At 32.8% G+C, this 15,584-nt stretch overlaps 1 protein-coding gene across 7 annotated transcripts in view; it reads right to left on the bottom strand.

Moving 5' to 3' along the window:
• The window catches only part of MIPOL1 (mirror-image polydactyly 1), a 332,144-nt gene that overhangs the window by 262,429 nt on the left and 54,131 nt on the right, over positions 1-15,584 (bottom strand). The window contains exons 2-3 of one of the 7 annotated variants that reach the window (XM_044932757.2): positions 6,682-6,819; positions 6,029-6,107 (exon numbers count right to left, since the gene is read on the bottom strand). The exons of 1 other annotated variant lie outside the window; for it this stretch is intronic. In XM_044932757.2, the coding sequence (XP_044788692.1) occupies positions 6,029-6,047 (19 nt within the window). In that variant the 5' untranslated portion in view covers positions 6,048-6,107; positions 6,682-6,819. Of the gene's footprint in view, positions 1-6,028; positions 6,108-6,681; positions 6,820-10,753; positions 11,055-15,584 lie in introns of those variants that run through there. 5 more of the 7 variants (XM_044932752.2, XM_044932753.1, XM_044932754.2 and 2 more) reach the window with 5 other exon arrangements.

Consider the following 15,584-nt stretch of genomic DNA (forward strand, 5'->3'; position numbering starts at 1 on the left):
GTAATTATCATTTTTACAAAATGAAGGACTGAAAGGGTAGAAGAATTCCATGTGAAGAGTATAGGCTGAACTGATGTAAAAGACTCCAAATTTAGTTTTTAAAAAAAGAAAGAAAAGAAATAAAGAGTCCTATTATCTCCCCAAATTTTCCCTCATTAGGAATTTATGGGCAGGTTTATCAACTCTAGCAAATGCACCACTATACTCAGCTGTTCTTGTGTGGGGGTAGGTAGTAGGGGTGCAATGGGAACTCTGTACTTTTTGCTCAGTTTTGCTGAGAACTTAAAGCTATCCTACAAAATAAACTCTTTTTAAAAAACTGCCCACAAAAGTAAAAAATATATGACATAAATTCATAAATGTGAATTACTAACAGCAGAAATGATAAATCCCAAAACACGGTTTATAATAAACTTTATAACCAGCTAGAAGACTAAGTTGTCCTTATAAAAAAATTTTTTTTTCCATTACATTTTTCTAATGAGGCCAGGAACCATAACAGAATCATTCGTATCAACCCTAAAAAATAAAGACACTCAGAATCTCATTTATTTTTATAAACTTATTTTTTTAAAAAAAGAAATTATTTTTTTTCTAAAAGAGTATAACCTCAATCATGCTTTTAAGGGTATCTTAGCATTTCCTCTGGAAATGAATCAATCCTTGTTGGCTCACTGCCAGCAGTCCTAAAACCACTCTCAAATATTCTCAATGGTCATGTGTAAGAAACCACCAGAACTCTATTAAGTTAGAACCTATGGAGAGAAATAGTAAATTTAGGCAGACCTTGACATGCTCTTTTTTTAACCCTCTATGGCAAAACAAAAATTAGAAATGCGTTCTTAAATTCACCCTTGCCAAAAGGAAAAGGCAAATTGTATGATGTCACTAGTGTGAAGATTATTACTGCAATTGTGTCTAATACAGACACAATTAGATTTTACCCTAAATGATTATTATTGATTTTATATTCTATTCTAAAAAATATAAATATGCTAAATATAAACTATACTACTTGGAAAAATATCAAGTTTTTGATATTGTGAACATTATATCTAAAGAGAATAACTTCCTATAAAACTAATAATAACCATTTCAAATACTATTATTTGTGTTCTTAATACTTCTGAAACTTTTTTATAGACTATCTTTCACAGCTGGGTGGAAGAACAATGACGCAACCACTACCACTTATCTAGGCCCTATAAAAAAGGTCAACAATCTATTTTTTAAGCATCTGTAAAGACCATTACTACCACTACATTATTGAAAATAATTGTTCTGGTATATGAAATTCATATAAAACTTGTTTCCTATTTCAGGTATTGTAGTAGGGCTTTTACATACACAATCTCTCATCTTCCAAACTCTCCAAAAGGAAGTATCTCCCTGTTCCATAAACAAGAAAACTCTGGTTTGAAAATAATTATGAAACTTGCACCTAAGTCCAGGTAGGTAGTCAGTAGAAGATTGAAAAATTAAAACACAGGTCTATCTAGTTCCAAAACTTACATTCTTTCTACTATAACATGTTATTGAAATTATTAAATGCATTGGTTCTCCAGTGTAATTTTCCTTTAAATTTAAACAAAATTAATAAAAACAAATTGTGTTACTCATTCAGGGAAAATAAATCATTACTAACTAGAATGACAATTATTAAGTACAATTCAAATCCTGTAATTCAACACAGAATAAATAATTATGTGGACAGTTCCAACACCTTGAATTTCAAGGAGTGTTTAATCATAATGTCTAGGGGATTCATTTTTTCCTACCAGCTATCTTGCTGGTAGAAATGGATGTCCATTTTACATAAGTTGCTGCTTCCTTCCTCTCTACTTTGAAACAGTTTATGAAGATGACATGAAATTCTAATATTTTTATCATAATGATCAAAGACATTTAAAAGCATCTGGGTTGTTTTTCTATAGATGTCTACTTTTATAAAATGCTTGCAAATGATACAATAGTTTTAGATGTAATTCAGTTACAGAACACTATATGGGCAAAAAGTAAAAAGAACACATAATTTGTGAAAAGAGAGAAAGATAAAAGAACCAATAATAAAAGAGGTTGAAGGTGGCACACAGGTTCCAAATGCCAAGCAAAATTAAACAGTATTCTGACTCAAGAAGAAACTAACAAACTACTTATAAGTTACCTTTTGCTAGGTTTTAATCCTTGTTATTTGATAGAAAAACCACAAAAATCATGGTAACAAAATCATGTCCTCTTTACATATATAGAAGACAGTTGCTTTTTACTTAGAGCAGCAAGATAAAATTTTTAAAAATATTTGCTAACCTCCAATAAACTGCAACATGTAAGAAATCTATTGACATAAGCAGTTCTAGAACGCTTTCAACTCGTTTCAATTGAGACAATGATTTAGAATTATGCTCACTTTTTAAAATTATGCTTAAAATAGTTTTTAAAATGTGCTTCACATTTGAAAGTGAAAATAACTACTCTGTGTATAAAACAAATATTAAATATAGCTCCTAAAATACGAAACCTAAAAATATTAAAGAAACTCATAAAATTGAAAGGTTTTTGTCTAAAGATTCTTCAAGCTGTATGATTCCTACCATTTCTTACCCTCAATTGGTAAGAAATATTTAAAACACAGCAGTGTTTAATTTGGGTAGGCACAATAACCTTCTTTAACCTTTCTTAGGGAACACTGACCCCTAAAGGTTCTAAATTTAAACAAGTTTAACAATATTCTAAATTTAACTGGTATCCAGACCTCATTTTTACCATTATTTTAGGTATATATTCTTATGGCACACATGTTTATTCATAAACCACACTTAAAATTATTTCCAACAGACTGTTGTGCACTACAAAACAACCGTGTTTCTGCTAATTTAATAAAAATCACCAAAATTTAAGAACTATCCAGTAATTTAACATACTATTCCCAATAATCACTCTTAAGAGATTTCTGATCCCCAAGACTTTTTTCTTACATTGTTAAGTAAATAATAAGTAAATGCTTAAGACAGGCTAAACAATCAATCATATAGTAACTGGTTCTTTCTGAGGGTTAACTTTACATATGCCCTTTGACTGCGCCATTTCATTTTTTTCTTCAAAAGCAGGGAGGAAAAAGGAATATTGAAAAAGAGAAGGCTTTCATGAAAGGACAAAACATCATTTACTTCTTAAGTAAGCCAGAAGATGTTATCAATGTTCACTAGACAACACACAAATGTTGTCACCTATTGCTTCCAAACCTAAAATTTCATTCATTCAGGGCAGGGTACAAAGAAACTTGTACAGTCTATAGATGTCTTCACTTATCCTGCCTATCAATCTCAGCTTTACATTTTCTAAACTGATAATAATGATAAAAACCAATAAAAATGTAAATCATTTCACCAGTTAACATTGTTTACCTCATCAAATCTTTGATGTCAAATATTTCAGCAATGTTTCTAAAATAAAGCTAGGAAAAGAATAACCACTTCAGCATTCCTTATAATGAAACTTGTAAGATGATGCAAAGTATAATAAAAGTTATTAATTAGCTCCATTTCCTTAAAAATTAAGATAACTTTAAATAAAATAACTATAAGAATGGCCTAGCTTTGAAGCAATCTGTGCTTTATGAAAAATCCCATGAACCTTGATAACAAAAAAGTAACCATATGTTTAAATGTATTGGTTATCACAAAACTCAAAAGATACTCCATTTACCTGTTTAACTTTATTTGTTAATAATGTTTCATTAATAGGTCCTTAAGGAATGTCTTAGTCCTATTTCCACTGTCCAAAAAATGTCTGTAAAAATGCAAATTTTCTTAATGATGTTTCGGTCACGTCTCCTGCAGTCTGTGCCTCCTGCAAACTATTTATGCATCTGTCTTCAGCCCTAAAACCTTCCTCTCCACAAGTGTCCTAGAGCTTCAGCAGTTCCCTTCCTTAACATTTCTCATGGTTGTTTCACATTTATGAGAAGTATTTCCTCTACAGTCCCTACTCTTTAGAGATATTAAAAATAATTCCTTTGGCTCCTTAAAGATCCTTTGGTCTATAATGTGAACCACATGGCTTTCATAGCAATGTGACCTCTGAAAAGGGAACAAAAGCAAGAAGGGCATTGTTATTTACTTCCTCTTTTCTTATTTTGCACATACATTGAGTAAGAACTGCTTTGAGTTTTTCAAGAGTGTTTGCCTGCTTATCTGCATAAATGAATAAAAACAGCTACAACAAATAGTTTCCTACTTCACACCAATACATCATTATCACAAGTTGAATATAAAGAGTAGACTAAAATCAAGTGCCACAAAATCCTTCCACTAAAGCTATTAACTTTTCATTAAAACCTTTAACTATATACATTACTCAGGTATTACTTGCTATTCCTTTATACACAATGCAATCGGTTACGTAGATACTAAACTCAGAACAGTAGCCTAGAATCACAAATAGAAAGGTTGCTAATGGTACGCATAAATGACAAGAAAATCGATAATAGTATAGAAATCAAAAACAAATGAAGAAATCAAAAAAGATATACTCAGTGCAACATCTTTCTGTATCTCAAAAGAATGTGTAGCTATTAACTGATTTAGTTCAAGGATGACAGAAGAGTTCCCTCAGATGGCCTTTAACCTGAAAAAGGTAACAGTGTGGTTGGTAAATGGTGAAGAAAGCCCTGTTGAAGGAGAGGGGAAAGAGAGATGTGTGCAATGTTTCGATAATAATTCTATTTGGAAAAATTCAGAGGACATAAAAATGACGAACATAAAATTTCAAGTTTTCAACTATATGTCATACTATATTCAGAATGATTTGTTATCCAAGGATTTCAGATTTGCAAATGTATCCAGATTTAGTGTAAAAGACCTCAAATAAAAACCAAACATTTTTAAAACCTGTCTCTGTGGTGCTTGTTCTACCTTGCTCTACACACAGATGGGTGTCCTCTACTTATCTACCTACGTTTGTACCTATCCATCCCATCCACCCATCCATCCATCCATTCTTCCACTATTTCTCCCTTTGGCAGGACCTCTCTTTGTCTGTCTTTCAAACTGTATTTCTCTCTGACAGCTCTCTCCCTCTGCCTGTGTACATCTGTGCTTTTCTCTTTCTGTTTCTCTCCTTGTCTCTGACTCTTTTCATGTCTCTCTTTTTCGAAGTGTTTCTTCCGCTTTCCTCTGCACACCTCTATGAGTGTCTGTGGCTCTGACTCTAGGGAGAGTCCCCCTTTGACTGTTCTTCTGTGGTTGTCTCTGAGTGTGTCTTTAGTGTACAGGTGTCTCTGTATGTCTCTGTGCCTGTATGTCTTTGTTTTTCTGTGTATGTGTCTCCTCTCCATACATGTCTGTCTGTCTCTGCATGTGTGTGTATCTTCTATGTCTCTTTAACTTTGTGTCTCATCTCTATCTCTGTCTGAGACTGTCTGCGTGCACACAGGTGCCTCTCTCTCCGTGTGTCTCTTTCCCGTCTCCGCCCAACCCTTCTCTCTCTGTCACAGTCTGTCTGTCTCCTCATTGTGTTTCTCTTACTCTGGTAACTTGTCCTCCATGAGTCTCAGGATGTGTGTCTTTTTGTGTGTATCTATGCATGCGTCTCTCTCTGTGTGTGCCTCTATATATGTATCTGTGTCTTTTTCATTGAGTTTACCATCTCCCCCTTATATCTGTGGCTCCTTTCTCTGTTTGGGTTTCTTTCTCTGAGCTTACCTCTCTGTATGCATTTCTCTACTAGTCGTTCTCTCAATCTCCTCTATCACTTTGTGGGTGTGTGTCTTTCTCTCTGTGTGTGTCTGCTTTCCTTTTTCTCTTCACTATCTCTTGCTCTGTGCCTTTTTCTCTTTCTCCTTGTGTCTCTTTTGCAGAATGTGGGTCTTTTTGTGTATACTTCCTTACTTGCGTGTGTGCGTGCATGCATGTGTGCTTGTGCTTATCTGCTTCTGTCTAATACACTGGTTAGAATAAACACACTTCATTCAGTGCCTTAAAGGAGCACATCACCTGGGGTTTGGTATTAATACCTTAAAAGTCCTTACCTTTTGACCAGTCCTCCATTTGCACTTCTGTTCTTGTTTGCTCTGGCAATGTCTCTGGTTTTTGCGCCAAGATTTGAGGCTAAAATAAAGCCAACTCTAGATAAATAAACTTAAAACAATATATCAGAACACACCTAAATCTTACCTTTGTTTAACAGAGAATTTACAGGATAACTGGTTTTCTAAAACACTTATAATAGGACAATTAACTGTATATTTCAACACGTGAAATTAAATCTTTTTTCTCAGAAAAAAAAGTTCTTTCATTCACACTTACATTTTAGTAAATACGGTTCAAGGGTAAGCGTCTAGACATTCTTGCTCCTTTGGTTAGGGAACTATTCAATTTATTTAACTTAAGTCTTCTCCAACTATTAACACAACTTCAACAATTTAAGAAAAATAAAAATTTTACTCTATTTGTCATAAGTTTATAGCAAAAATTTCAAACTTATTTATTTGAATGTATATTTTCACATAAATATTTCATAGTGTGTAATTTTAAAATGTTACTCATTTTTTAAAAGGTTATTTTCAGCTTGTGGAATTATTGGTATTTCTCTCTTGCATTTGTTTTCGTAATAAATATGATCAAAACTATGCAGGTTCACTTTTTTGCATGCTTTTAAAGAGAATAATAAAATTAGATTCACCTCACAGCTAGAACTCTGCGTTCTTTAAAAAGTCCTCAAATAAAGCTGTAGCTAGCTTCTCCTATTCCAATTTTCTCTAAATATGTTGATCTGGAGTTGGCAATCTTTTTCTAAGTTCCTCATTTACTTTTGGATTAACTGAAAATATAGGAAGTTATTAATATCAAAGAAATATGTTCCAGTCAATGAAGCCATTTCCCTCCATATTGCCCAAAAAGGTTAATAATAATTGTACTCTTTTAATAAGAGATTCATATAGCAAGACATGTAGAAAATACAGTCTTTAATAACCTCTGGAGTATTTTAAAACATGCCTTACAGGCCTTAATGTGCTTAGTAATATACTATTTAAAACCATAATTTTATCCCTTTGCGATATACAGTCACTCTTCCTCATCATTTACCCAGCTAATGAATGCCAGCAATTAGTAAAATGTAATCCCATTGCACAATCATTTTAATGCTTTTAGCACTCAGAAAAGTAAACACCAAATTAATACTGCTCAAGCCATATCAGATCCTAGTTGGAAGCAAGCAATTATAGTTCAGCTCCTCAGGTGTAATTAAATGATTGGAATGATTTAGTTCCATAAATGCAAGTTAATTCATAAGCAAGCAACAAATATACTGGGAGTAATTACAAGAAACATTGACAGTCTAAGTAGGGCTAATTCTTTTATGAGACTGATATAGTAAAATGCTGCCCTCTCCTGGGCATATAAGTGAATTCTTCAGAGCCAAAAACAAAACATTTCCCCCTACCCAAAATCTAAGATTTAAAAGGACACTAAAAAGGGGGGGGGGGGGGGGGGAATATATATATATATATATATATATTTGATTTCATTCCTTAAGCAAAAAATTTTAATTAATGGCTTATTGTGATAATTTCTTCATGCCCTAGTGATTAGTGGTTTTTCCATTCAAGTTCTGAATACGAGTCCTAAAACATACCAGGCAATTCCTATAATCTAATGAAAGTAAATCATTCAGATAGGACACTGGCTGCAAGTGAAACTTCTAGTTCCCTCTTGGACTGTCAGACCAACACCTATATTCTCTCACTGGTAAACCCTAACTAGACTGCTAGAGATTTAAGCTATGTTTTTATAAGTACTAAAATGGATAAGAAAAATAATCTCTGATGGATATAAAACAAAACACTCAGTATTACTGTGACTATACAAAATGATCTAAAACTAAATGTTTTTAATGAACTCCAATAACAACAACAAGAAAAAGACTTACAGCACTGGTTATATCATTACAAGCACATTTTAAAACATAAAGAATAGCAGGCAGTACACAAAATAAAACACCCTAGTTTTACATAAGCCATTCCCAACTTTTTACTTTTTTAGGCTAACATTCAGAACAAATTTACTTGAATACTACCTGATGCGTATCAACTAAATTTCTTATACTAAACTTTTAGAAATGTATTTATTATATATTTAAGTTATGATATAATCAGTAAGACTGTTACACATATGTATTTGTATCACTAAGCCTATTCAGAATCATCTCTTTAACTTTCTGCAAAATTGAACATATTCTCAAATATAAACAATGGTATAACAAGTGTTTAATTCTCCAATAAATGCAATAGATACTTGCAGGGGATAATGCTTAACAGTACCAATTTTTTAGTCGGGGAGGGAACATTATTCCTTTCTACTATGTTTTCAAATGCAGTAAAATAACTATATTCTAAGTCACAGCCTATGCAAGCTATAAAAATAAACCAAAATATTAAGAAGTCCTGCCACTAAGTTTAAAATGTACAGCACATTTGCTTTGCCCTTGATGTCACAGTCTTATTTTTCAATTCATATCTTGTACACTGTAAGTTAATTGCTTTTGGAAAGTACTTATTATTCATGTAAAAATTAATGTGCCAATGTGTTTAAATCCTCTTAAATGACCATTCATGCATCTTTCTTCTTTAAGTACCAATGAAATCTGTCAAAAGACATCAATGCAAAATGGTCTTAAAGAAAGTTCTAATAGAGATTTTTTTCTGCTAACACAAGATTTTCATATTCACCAACTTTACTTCAATTTCATTAATTTTTTAAGCTACTTTTAATAAATTCACCAAGTAAAATTTTTAGGCCCCATAGTCTGTCATTTGTGTTCCAGCTGACATTATGAATATTAATAACAGTGTTATCCTGATTAAATAGGCTTCATATGAAATCCCTGTGAATCCTATAGCTCAGACATCTCATTTTTCCAACTCTTTATGAATTTGGATTCAGACATTAAACTGGAAAAATCTTAAAAAACAGATTTAATGGCACATTTGCATATTGTCAAGCAAAAATTAGATGTTCTAATCATTCAAATAATTACAACTTATAGATCTACATATTGTAATAGAATAGAAGATTTTTGTAAACATGCAACATATTTTACACATCTATTCATTTTAGGACAAAGGATAAGACTAATAAGATTCTGATTCCTTTCCTCACACTCACCTTAAAGATTGATATCAAGACCTTGTTTAAATCAGAAATTATATCTTCATGTTAAAATTAGTGGGATGATTTCAGAGTAGATACATAAACTAGGCTACTTAATCAAAGTGCTAAATCATTATATCACAGACAAAATATGTTAAATGCTTTAACATTACTAATGTTATCAGGTTCGAGCAACAAAGCAAAACCTAACTGAAGTTCATCTTTAAGTGATGTGGGAAAAAATTACCCGCATAAAAAAGAAAAATAAAACCTTCACTATAACAGAACATATCATATCAGCATGTGTTAAAATGAAATCTTCTCCATCACAGAGGCCTAACCTCATTCCTCCAAGTTGTTTTTAAGTCTTGGAATAAGTCAAAAAAGAAAAAAACAAATTATAGTTAAGGAAACCACATACCACCTCTAACTACACTGGAATTTGAATGTATCTGCCTATATTTCCTACTTTCATGCTATCAAAAAATGGAAACTGAAAAAAATTAAACAAACATCTCCATGCTCTGAAATGGGACTTGACTCTCGTTGTTTACTCAGCAGTAAAACACTTGATGAAACAAAATTTGTTCTTTGACCAGTCTAAAATTTCTAATCTGCCTAAAAAAGAATGAGTAATTCTGACATTTATCCTTCAAAATGAAGCAATGCTTTTTGGATAGAAAGGCATTTAAAGATGGGACTTCACACCCCAAAGAAACAACACCCAGGATTTTTTAAAACGTATTTTAAATAGGAGATACCCAGCTACTTTCTTCCACAAAAACCACACATGGCAAAGGTGTTTAGCTGACTTTGTTTAACGGCTTTGCTTTTTCATAGTTTCCTTAGTTTAATCACAAATTTGTGTAATTTGAATCCAGAGTATAAAGCTAAGTATCATTTCTAACTATAACTTAAATTATATGCAACTATAACAATGCCAAATTTTGGATTTTCTGGATTGAGAAATGTTGATAATTTCCGCACTGGGATGGTTTCTGGGATGAGCAGTGTATTTCTGAGAGCCAAATATTATATCAGGTAACTCAACACATACAATACATGCATATGTTCTACTGATGGATTTCCATCTTACTAGACAAAAGTCTCTCAAATATTCACGTTCTCTCAAAAAAAAGAATTCCTTTCACTGACTATCTCACATCACAGCCCACTCCCTACCAGCTCCAGATAATCCAAGTTTCCCACAGCCTGGGTAATTAAGAAAAGGTTTAGGGAAAGGGAGAAAGGATAAAAGTAGCCAGATGCCATAGCTATCAAGATTTTAAATGCATATACTATTTGATCCCTCAGTCTACTACAAGTCTTTTAAAAATATGTAGAACATATTTTTATGTACAAAGATACACCTTGAAGCAATATTTATTTGGTATGAGACAGTACTTATGCTCTAGTCATTCTGAACTTCTTCCTGTTCCTTGAACTCACTAAGCTTATTCTTGCCTCAGAACTTTTATACTTCTCTTCTCTAGATTGCTAAACCATTTTTTCCCATCATTTAGGCCTTGCTCAAAATTCATCTCTTCAAAAGGTTTTGCCTGGCCATCCTATCTAAAGCAGAAACTCCTCTCTTATCACATTACCTGTGCTACTACTTTCATGAAGCCATCTGTTTGGGTTTTACTCATTGTTTATGATATATATCCGCCAAGGAGGTATATGGAAGTTACATTCAGGCACAGCCCTTGTTTTTGTCTTTCATCTGTATCCTTAGAAGGGTGCTTGGCATAGAGTAAGTAAGTATTTCAGTATGTACTTGATGATCAGACAGGTGGACAGAAGATGTGCAGATTTTCTCAACAAGCATCTGTTATGCACCTATATATTATTTGTCAGTCAACCGTTCTAGGGATTAAATATAAAATAAATAGATAAGGCAAATAAATTTCCTACCCCAAATAAATCTTTAGCTAAAACAATATAAGTACAGAACATGGATAAATTAAAGACAGAAAAAACTGTAAAATTACACTCATATATGCATACACGCTTGAATAGGACACACACAGCAATCTATTATCAGAGGTTACTCTGAAGAAAGGGCCTAAGAGTTGAGATAGACTGAGAAAATGAAGGAGAGAAGTATATCTGTTTCATATCTATCTACCTGTATAATCTGATTTTTTTACTATGTGCATGTATTATTTTTTAACTTAATAACGAAATATTTATTAATAACCTTGGCATTTTACAAGAAACTCTGAAAGAAGCCACATTACATCAGAGAGATTCAAAATGAACTGAAAGAAAGCTTTATGACTCCCTTGAAACTCTGAACAAATAATTAGACTAATTAACTTTTATAATTATACTTTGTCATGGCTGTTTGCTTGCTTGGTTTATGCAGAGTGAAAAGTTCTAATTTAACTAATATATGGTAGAAATATTTTAGTATAGAAAAATTTTAAATGGATGAATTTCCTGAGAATTAAGCTTTTTTTTTTTTAAAAAAAAATCACATTTCTATGTTCAATTAGGGACTATTTAAAACAGTCGTAGTGTTCACGATTCTAATATTTAAGAGTTTATAACAGAAATTACTATCAAAAAAGACTAATTGCTTACATCATTTAATATCATTGAGGGTGTCAAATTAAAAGGAAATAAATATTTAATGTTTCAAATATATGGTTTTCATGCAACTAAGACCCAACATAGCCAAACAAATAAATATACCTGAACACTGCAACAGCTTTCACTGTCAGTTACAAATGACACTTTGAGAATGAATCCTGTATTGCACAGCCTACTGATAAAATTTTAAAAAGAAAAACTTGAAAACTGGTTATTATTTTCAGAATACAGGATTAGATAAATCAGATACAGGATTTTCTAAAACAACCTGAAATGTTTTGCCCTAGGCCAAACCAAACTAAATCATTTAATCTAGCACAGAATATAAAAACAAAGTCATCTTATAGAATAGCTTCTCTAGGGAACAAACAGCATGTTTTCTTAAGATTCATGTGATTGCCAAGTTCTGATGCAATGACACACTCCTTCACACAAAGGCTTACATTTCCATAGAACCAACTGAAGTTCTTGGCAAATCAAAGGTAAAAAAGTATTAGAGCAAGTTAAATCGATCTGTAATGACAACTGGTATGACAAATAAAAAGAACAGCTGTCAGAAAACGTCCTTCTAAAATAAAGTAAAAACTATAAATTCTTAATTCATCACATATCATAATGCTTTACTAACAGATTTTATCCCCCCAAAATTGCTTAATAATTCTCTATAGTTTATACAGTTAAATTATAAGCAGTAATAGGGACACAAACAAATAACATCAATATATTCTAATGATAGCAGTTATGCTTTTGAACACTGTATTAATTTTTTTCCTTTTTTTGTTGACATATAGTTGATTTACAATGTTGTGTTAGTTTATATTTTAAATACTTAATAACAATTCATGCATATAATTAGTATACAGTTTATCTATGCAATTTGCTAAAATTATAGCACTTAGTCATTCCCAGTGGACAGTATGCAACAAGCAAGCTATGTATTTCACTTTTTAAACAGTAATGTTAAAGGTAACTAGGTTGTAAAATACAATTACTAGAAACAAAAATTTTGAAGAAAGTAAAGCAAATGTTAGGCTTACAGTTCTAACTCCTTATCCAATATCAAGAAAGTCACAGACATCAGTTTCATTAATCTGAGGACCTACCAAAGCTCATTTAATTTCTTAAGAGTCATTCTTAATAAATGCATCTGTTAATAAAAAATATGTAATAAGACTATGATCCTAAAGTAGATAATCCATAACTGATGTAGAATAAAATACTATATGAAACGGAAAAATATAAGAAGTCAACTATTGAAATTTCCTTCAATGATTTTACCCTTCCTGCATCTAAAATAAGATGTCAACTACAAATTATATGTGAGGATGGTACTAGCTCTTTTGTTCACCATACCATAGAGAGTTTCTTAAAATTTAGAAGTATTTGTTCACTAAAAAGGAGAAGGCAATGGCACCCTACTCCAGTACTCTTGCCTGGAGAATCCCATGGGCGGAGGAGCCTGGTAGGCTGCAGTCCATGGGGTCGCGAAGAGTAGAAAACCACTGACTAACTTCACTTTCACTTTTCACTTTCATGCATTGGAGAAGGAAATGGCAACCCACTCCAGTGTTCTTGCCTGGAGAATCCGAGGGACAGGGGAGCCTGGTGGACTGCCCTCTATGGGGTCACACAGAGTCGGACATGACTGAAGCAACTTAGCAGTAGCAGCAGCAGTTCACTAAAAATCTGTTTCAGTAAAGTTATTTTTTAAAACATATCAAGATGGCAAAATGACTGAATTTAAAATATTATTAATACTTACAAAATTAATATTTAGTAAAACAACTGCACAGTGTTTCACAGTACTAAATTAAACAATATGTGCTATAACTTTTAAGACATTTTCCACAAGAAAATGCTCCTTCATTTTAAAAGAATTTTCTTTCTTTTAAGAAGCTGCATTTCTAGGATGTGTTGATTTATACTATAATCATGTTGAAGCTGGGTTATGAGTACATAGGGGCTCGTTATTCCATTTCTCTACTCTTGTATGTTTGTAATTTTCCATAATAGCTTAAAATACACTATCATTTACTTTCACAGAACTAGCAATGAGTACTTCATTTTATAATAGAACATTATCAAACTTTTATAAGTTTCATGCCTGATATATGTATCCACAAACATATTAGATAACAAATATTGCACATGGTTCACAAATATATCATACATACACACCTTACATGGATTCTATATTGCACGTCATTTAGAGAAAAGCCTAAAAGTTTCATCTTATCATATAGGAACTGAACAGAAAATATAATCTGCTGAGAAATATGTACTTTATTAAAATGCTTTGGAATTTTTCCCTGACCTTATACTAAATAACTTCCTGAAGCTAAGACCTTACATTACCAATGACCTAGTGCATATGCTGAATAGGTACACTCTGTCACCTTTAGCAAACATTCTCCTCACCAGAGGCCAGCTGCTGCACCCTGAAGCAATATCCTAGTTAGTTACTGCTACAGACATGTGATGTAAGTAACCAAGTTTATCATTTGTTGGAGTCAAAGCTACATGAATCTGAAACATTTCCTAATTTTATCTTAAAAGATATATATTTTCACTGATGGAGATATTTCTCATTTGTAGAACAGTGACAGTTCTTTGTATGTGCACAGTAATTATCTCTTAATTAACAAAGATGGTGATATAGAAGAATCATAAGCAGAAATAGTGACAATGACTGTTGTTTAGTTGCTAAGTTGCATCTGACTCTTTTGCAACCCCATATACTATAGCCCACAAGGCTCCTCTGTCCATGGGATTTCCCAGACAAGAATACCGGAGTGGGTTTCCATTTCCTTCTCCAGGGAATCTTCCCAACCCAGGTCCCCCACATTGCCAGGCAGCTTCTTTACCAGCTGAGCCACACGGGAAGCCAAAGTAGATTTTTTTTTGGAATTTCCTTGCTTTTTCTATGATCCAGCAGATGCTGGCAATTTGATCTCTGGCTCCTTCACCTTTTCTAAATTCAGCTTGCACATCTGGAATTTCTTGGCTCATGTACTGTTGAAGCCTAGCTTGAAGGATTTTGAGCCTAACCTTGCTACCATGTGAAATGAGTGCAATTGTACGGTACTATGAACATTCTTTGGCATTGCCTTTCTTTGGGATTGGAATGAAAACTGACCTTTTCCAATCCTGTGGACACTGCTGAGTTTTCCAAATTTTCTGGTATATTAAGTGCAGCACTTTAACAGCATCATCTTTTTAGGATTTTAAATAGCTCAACTGGAATTCCATCACCTCCACTACCTTTGTTTAGAGCAAAGCTTCCTAAGGCCCATTTGACCGCACTCCAAGATGTCTGCTCTAGGTGAGTGACACACCCTTTCCTCTTTTTCCAACCACCCACTCAATATCTGAACCAGACACAAGGCACCCACCAAATTAGGTAGAAAAGTGAACTACCTAAGATCAAAACCCAAAGTCTTTGCCATGGTGGGGCAGGGCATACAAACTTGTACTTAAGCCAATCAATTAATGTAAACTGGTTAGCAATCTGAGACTATATAGTCCAGTCAGAAATTTTAAAGAAAAAAAAAATTAAGTCACGAACTACATTTCTTTACAAGATAAATTATTTTGAAAATACGCTCACAGCCACAAGAAAAACTATACCATATATGAAAGAATTTAACATAAAGAAAAGCAGTACAGGCATACGAAAGAGAGAGGTGGAGACTCAGACTTGAACTAGAGAAAACTAGGCAACCTGAAATCAATCTTCACAACAGGTATAATTTTCAAATTGCCACATCAGAATTTTCAAATTGCCACATAGAGAAATCAATACAACCCATGAAGTAAAACAATCAGTTTCTAAAGAAGCAT

Source organism: Bubalus bubalis, chromosome 20, assembly GCF_019923935.1.
Source record: "Bubalus bubalis isolate 160015118507 breed Murrah chromosome 20, NDDB_SH_1, whole genome shotgun sequence".
Taxonomy (NCBI): domain Eukaryota; kingdom Metazoa; phylum Chordata; class Mammalia; order Artiodactyla; family Bovidae; genus Bubalus; species Bubalus bubalis.